Source organism: Crocodylus porosus, unplaced genomic scaffold (genome assembly GCF_001723895.1).
Source record: "Crocodylus porosus isolate Cpor-Errol unplaced genomic scaffold, CroPor_comp1, whole genome shotgun sequence".
In the NCBI taxonomy this organism is placed as follows: domain Eukaryota; kingdom Metazoa; phylum Chordata; order Crocodylia; family Crocodylidae; genus Crocodylus; species Crocodylus porosus.
This window is the reverse complement of record NW_017728947.1, coordinates 42,556,545-42,563,294: the sequence shown is the minus strand read 5'-3', so window position 1 is coordinate 42,563,294 and position 6,750 is coordinate 42,556,545. Positions and strand designations below refer to the sequence as shown.

General features: G+C 45.2%; 1 protein-coding gene across 10 annotated transcripts in view; it reads left to right on the top strand.

The window, feature by feature from the left end:
* PHF21A (PHD finger protein 21A) overlaps window positions 1–6,750 on the top strand; it is a 194,675-nt gene that overhangs the window by 18,269 nt on the left and 169,656 nt on the right. For all 10 annotated transcript variants that reach the window (XM_019551193.1, XM_019551196.1, XM_019551194.1 and 7 more), the window contains one exon: window positions 5,668–5,819. In XM_019551193.1, coding sequence (XP_019406738.1) covers window positions 5,766–5,819 — 54 coding nt within the window. In that variant the 5' untranslated portion in view covers window positions 5,668–5,765. The remainder of the gene's footprint in view (window positions 1–5,667; window positions 5,820–6,750) is intronic.

Sequence of the window (6,750 nt, the reverse complement as noted above, 5' to 3'; positions counted from 1 at the left end):
AAAGATAGTACTTTTTCCATGATGTTGTTTTCTTGTCCTATTCTGGCTTCATTCACTTCACAAGTCTGTTCTGCCTCTTGCAAGATTGGGTCCATTTAGAGTTTTTATGTGATGTTGCTGCTGGAATGTGATGGGATGCTTAAAATCCACCCCAAAAAAGTGTTCATGTATTTATTTATTTTTTTTTTTCAAAATAGCGACAAATTATTCTAGGGTATGAAGGCTTTGACCAAATCTAGCTCTCCTTTGGGCAGATAAATTGCAGTTAGGCAGCTACAGAGAGTTGTCAGTCTCGCCCGTGCTTTTCCCTCAGTGATGTGTCTGTGTTTTTCATTTAATAGTTATTGGGGGCGGAAAAGGGAGAGATGGCAGCTTCTATCCCACTGAGAGGTAAGACAGGTGTCTGAACCCAGGGTCCTCTTCCTTTCAAAGCAGTGCCCATCTCAATGAGCTGCTTCTGGCTTTCTCTTCTTTTGCCCCATCTCAGTGGGATAGCTTTCTCAGAAAAAGGCACAGGGTGGAGGGTGCTTCTGGCCCCAGCTAGCCTGGAGATAAGGATATTGTCTTGGGGAAGAGATGCACGTGCAAAAAACCCCTAGGGCTGAGGCAAGCCTAGAACCTAGTCCACTTACTTCCCCTAACAGCTGTGCCTTTATGTTAAAAGATGGGAAAGTTGTCATCTTTGGACAGCTCCTGGTTTTGTGTGACTTGGAAGGTGTTGGGCAACTTACTGGGAAACTGGATCTAAAATCCACACATCTGTTCTGAAATTCATGTATGCAGCTGAAGTTACCTGCATAAGATCTACTTTACCTGTCTAAAAGTGGAGTTAGTTTTTGGTCATTGTCTTTGATCATATGCCTGCCACCTCATAGCCTAAGTCATGTACTAATCTCTTTGTAATGAACACCCAGTTATCAGTCACTTGGTGTGGACAGGGAAACAATGGACCATACATTCTTGTGTCTAAAGCAGGGGTGGGCAAAATATGGTCCGTGGGCTGGATCCAGCCCATGAAGCCATTCTATCTGGCCTGCAGGGCCCCTAAAAAATGTAGAAAATTTAATATTTCTCTGTCTTTGGTTCCTGTCAAAAATGACAGGAACCAAGGGCGGTAGGAACTAGGGAAGCCCGGTGGGCTCCCACGACAGCAGAGTCCCCCCTACCCCCCCACCCAGCTGGAAGTTGTAGCTGGGGCTTCTGGCCTGGGAGCATGTGGCTGCTCCGCGCTGGAACCGCAGGTGAGGGGCGGGGGAAGAGCAGGGGAGGTCCCTGGGCAGGGAAGGAGCCCAGGGAAAAGCTGAGCATGAGGGAGGAGGGGAAGCAGCCCCTCGCCCACCCTGTGCCTGGTGCCCCACGCAGGCTATGAGCAGCTGCAGCAGAGAGTGCTGACCATGGGCCGGGTGAGGGGCTGCTCTTCTGCACCTGCGCCCCCCCCCCTCACTTTTTTTTTTTTTCTTCCCTAGGCTCCTTCCTGGCACAGAGGAAAGCAGCCCTTCCCCACCCCGAGGCCAGCCCTCCCTGCTGCAGCCTTTCGCAGCCCACACAGGGCTGTCCAGAGCAGGCACAGGCAGACCTGCGTGGGTTGCGCAAGGCTGCAGCATGGGCTGCTGGCCACAGGGTGGGTGAGGGGCCACTGTTTTTTTGTTCTCCCCCCCACACTCAGCACCACCTTGTAACCTGGCCCCACTGCCAGCCTGGGCCCTGCGTGGCTCACCCGTCAGGGCTGCATGTGGAGACAGCAGCTGCGGCCTCCCCACTTGCCATGCTGGGCGGTGTTTTCCACCACCGCCTGTGGGCTGCCCAGCATGCAAGCTCTAGGTGGGCAGCAGCAGCCAATACTGCCCGGTGTGGGATGCAGGGGGACCACAGCTGCTTTAGGCAGCCCCGACGGGCGAGCCCAGAGCAGGCTTGGAGCCCAGGCTGGCAGCAGGGCCAAGTTGCACACTGGCGCTGAGCGCGGGGGAATGGCGGCCCCTTGCTCGCCCTATGGTCAGTGTCCTGTGCTATAGCCACTTTGTAGCCCATGTGGGGCTGCCTGTGCCTGCTCCAGACAGCCCCGTGTGGGCTGTGAGTGGCTGCAGCAGGGAGCGCTGGCCATGGGGTTGGTGAGGGGCTGTTTTTCCCCGCTCTCGGCACTGTCTCCTTTCCTGCCGGCGAGCAGGGGGTCGGGGCTGCACACTGCGGGACTGGGAGTGAGTGGGCGGGGAGCCAGCAGGAGCATGGGGCCAGTGCTGGTGGGGCCCAGAGCAGGGTGGCAGGAGTGTGGGGTCCTGGCTGGCAGCGGCTCTGTGGAGCTGGGCCAGCTCCCCCTGCTCCCTGCTGGTGCAGCCCAGTGTGGCACCACAGACCTCTGCCAGCCTGTGCCCCACTTTGGGCCCCACGGGTGCTGGCCCTGGGACATCGGTCCCAAGATGGTGACCAAGGGGTGGGGCACCTGTTAAAGGGCAGGGCTACCCATGTGGCCCTCAACAGCCTGCCAAAACTGGGTAAGCAGCACTCTGCCCAAAATAATTGCCCGCCCCTGGTCTGAAGATAGATTTAAAGTGGCACAAGCTTTTCATTCTGAGATATATAATCAGATATGAACTTAATTTTTAAGTTAACTTTGACAATTTACCTTGTTTGTAAAGGTGCTTAACACAGAGCTGCCATTTTCCATGGCTCACTAATTTGGCAGGTTAGATGTACAGCTGTTAGCCTCTAATTAGTGGTGGTTTATAGTTTCTTCATCTTGCTGAACATCCATTTTCAAACGTATACATAACACTTAATGTTACTTTTGTAGTTGTTTAGTGTATGTGTGGGGTGGGGAAGGGTGAAAAACTATTTTTTGTTTTGAAGTTACTGCAGTGTTTGTAATTAGTTGCATAACAGTTTGGGGTGCTGGCTGCAATAATAAACCAAGATTAGAGTGAAAGGCCTCCTAGTGCTTTCAATATTACTCCCTTTCTTATTTTTAATAATTCCTCCCAGGCAGGAAGCAGGCAGTTGAAGTCTTTAAAAAAACAGACAAACAACCTCCCCCTCACGGCTATCCAAATTTTCCTTTTTATTTTGGTTAAAAAAATTCAAATAGTGCCATTCTGGAAGGATAAATAAGGTAACATTAAATATATATGATTGGGTCATTGAGGGTGGAATATAGGTAAACTCTGTGTGTGTGTATTATGCGCATATATATATATATATATATATATATATAATGTGTGTGTATATTTTGTATATTTTAATTTTTAGAACTCATAAGACTTTTTAAAAATAAATTACAGGATACTACTTAATTTTAGTCCCTAATTATTTAAGACTGATGAAAGAAACATGATATTGAAGTGTTCCCTGTCTTGTAACCATACACAAGCCAGGAGGCTGTATCAGAGGGGATATCCAGGAGGATTCTCAGGTAGAGAGAGTCTTCATGTCATCCTCTTGGCAGGTGTAAAGATTCATCTGCTTCTACCCATAGAATAGACTGTGAGGTCTGATTCCAGACCTGGAGTATTTCCCAAGCCCTTTGTAAAACCCAGTGCCTCTGCACTTGCTCTGTCCTTCAGTATCCATCCCCCTAACTTTTATTTCCTTGGAACATATATATAGTCCAAAGACACTATAGGACCAGTGACCTGTGATAGAGTGCGGTGTTGCAGAGGCAGCTAACTGCTTCACCCCTTCAACAGAAGATGTGAGGAGTTCCCCACACAAAGTCCTTCCATATATTGTCTACAAGTTTACGTCACGGTATCCAGTTTTTTTTTTTTCCAAAGATCTTACCTGTAATTAGTGATGACCTAATGCATTGAAAACTGAATGGAATAAAATCTAATACTTACTTGCAAATTTGTGCAGGTTTTGTGATTTGTTTGTGTTCAGACAGCAAAGCTAGGATGGTAGATTTCTTTTATTTTCAGTCGTTCTTATTATTGGGTCTGATGCACAAGTCATCATTTTCTAGTTTACCACTATGGGAATAGTTAACATTGATGTACAGAAACATCAAAGCAATATTTTCATAATCTGAGGCAGAGTCCCTTTAAGAAATTCTGGTAGTCAGGTAATATACATATTGAAGGTGCAACATTCTGTATTAAAATTTTGAACATTTAAAAAAAAAAAATCTCATCTCTTTTTAATACCATAGTAATTCTATAGTGTGAAACACCTGATATGGCACTAATGACTAGAGAAGTTGGATACACAATGAGTTCTGAAGATTGTTAAAGTACATATTTGCAAACTAGTTTTTTAAAAGGAATTTTAAAACTGAACATGGGATAGGAGCCTGGAATTTAAATCCTGGCTCAGAACTGGAGGCTTTATCTTACTTTAAACTGCCTCCCTCTCTGTCCAATTCCTGCCTATTTAAAAAAAAAAAAAAAAATTATGGATAATTGCTATCCCAGTTCCAGTAAGGTAGGTGAATATTACTTTGTAATTTGCTTTGAAGATGGTTAACATTATTAATCATGCAGCCCGTACCCTGTAACTGCCTTTTCCATTGCTTTGTGGCAGGGAAGGGCCTGGGTGGAGGCTGTGCGCTCCCCTTGCCCATGTACAGTAGTAATGGGGGATTCCCAGGGATCTCAGGGAGTTGTATGTTGCCATTGCTGCTTCTCATGGGGATGGAGTGGGGTGGAGAGAGGAGGTTTCTGTGAGTCTGCCTGTGTAGCATATGGGCCGCACAGTACGCAGCCTAGGACGCATGTTGGTGTTGGATGTGGACCCTGGATGCACTGAAGTTAAACAACCTTGTTCCAAAACATCTTGGGACAAGAGAATGTAACCATCTTATCCATTTGAGAGTGTGATTCACTCTGGGCATGGGAGTAACCTTGCTTTCAGGCATTCGTGTCTTGCATTTAGTGTAAGTTTGCTGGATCTGACTGCAAGTACAGAAAAGGGTAAACTCATTTCCACCAATTAAACTAATGAGGATTTACTCTCACTTGAGATCCTGTTAGCTCATCACTGCAAAACTTGACTTTGTCTCTGTTTATCACCAATTTGTTGTCAGACATGCTGAATTGGTACTATTACCACCTGTATGTGAGGCCTGCATGGGGGATTTAGGTGGACGGCATAATGGAAATACACAATTTTTCTACATCATGCAGCATTGTGAAATTATATCCTTTTTATAAGTTCTAGTTTAATGCACAAGTCAGTAGAACATTACAAGGAAAATGCTTGCGAACAAACACGGGGAACAAAAATGCCAATTTTAGGCATTCAGAAAGTTTTAAAGTTGGGTTAAAGCGGTGTTTTTCAAACAGCTCCACAATAGGTCATTAGGGGGTTCTGTGAAAAGACCGGGGGTAATGGTGGAATGGGTTGGTAAGCGGTGTATTGCCATTGCTGAGCCAGATTGCCTGACTCCACGTCAGCTCACACGGTTCATGGAGCTGGAGGTAGAGGTTCTGCAGCGGAGGTGGTATGAAAGGGTTTTTTACTTCAGGAATTTTGGAAACCATTGGGTTAAAGGATCCTAAGTAAAATCCTCCTTTTGGGGAACAAATAGGTGTTTCCTTTTTCACGGATCGTCTCTGTATTAAACTAAGATATTGTAAAAATATGGTCTAGGTGCTTAAGTGTTCTTCCTCTACATTATAATGTGTTTTTCATAAGCAAATTTAAATTCTACTAACTGTCAAATAAACCCTTATTCTACAGCATTGTTGTGAAAGGAGAAGAAATCTTGTTTTTGGAAACCAGACGAAAAGCACTGGAATTAGCAAAGAGACAGCTAGAGAAAGTGGAGAAGGTAGAGAATGGAGTTGCAGACTCTACAGGAGGCTCTAAAAGTGGAAATTCAGGTTCACCAGGTTAGTTGTATTCTATATGTCTTGGCTTTTTTCTTATATGTTTGCTTGCAAGTAATGGTTTCTTCAAAGATGTCAATAGTTAATGATGAAGCATTTAATTTTTTTAAATGTATTTGTTTCCTAATAAATACCTGATAAATCCATGTGTCTTTTTTTTACATGTGGTTTAGCTGTAATTAATCATTTGAAGCAATGGATTTTCATTTAACTATGTCCATCTTGTCCTAAAATCACACATGGTTATTATCACGATTCTCAGAACAGTTAATCTTTTAAATCCTAGTGTTTCAGTGAGAACTTGTGGAATGCTAAATAAACTGATTTCTCTGGTGTTTAGATACTTTGCTAATAGCAACTCTAGCAGTTGTTTTGTTTTTGTTTTTTTTAAATGGAAACCAGGGTTTATGGTTGCAAAAGCACAAAATTCTGTAATAGTTTCATAGTAGCTAGGGTCAGAAGGGACCTAAGCAGATCATCTAGTCTGACCCCCTGCCATGGGCAGGAAGGATGCTGGGATCAAATGACCCCAGCTAGGTGGCTGTCTAGCCTCCTTTTTTGAAGACCCCCAGGGTAGGAGCAAGCATCACTTCCCTTGGAAGTTGGTTCCAGCTTCTAGCTGCCCTGACCACGTCCCCATATTGGTGGCCCATGTTCATCTTGGAATCAATGACACCAAGATCCTTCTCTGCCTTTGTGTTGATGAGAAGGGAGTTCCCCAGCTTGTAGGTATGCTGCTGGTTCTTCCTCTCCAGGTACAATACTTTGCACTTGTCTATATTGAAACCCATCCTGTTCTCATCCACCCACCTCTGTAACCTATTGATCTAGAAAAGAGAGACAGGCTACAACTAGCATGCTCACTTCTCCCCACATCTTAGTGTCATCTGCGAACTTGAACAAGGTGCTTTTCACCCCCTTGTCCAAATCACTA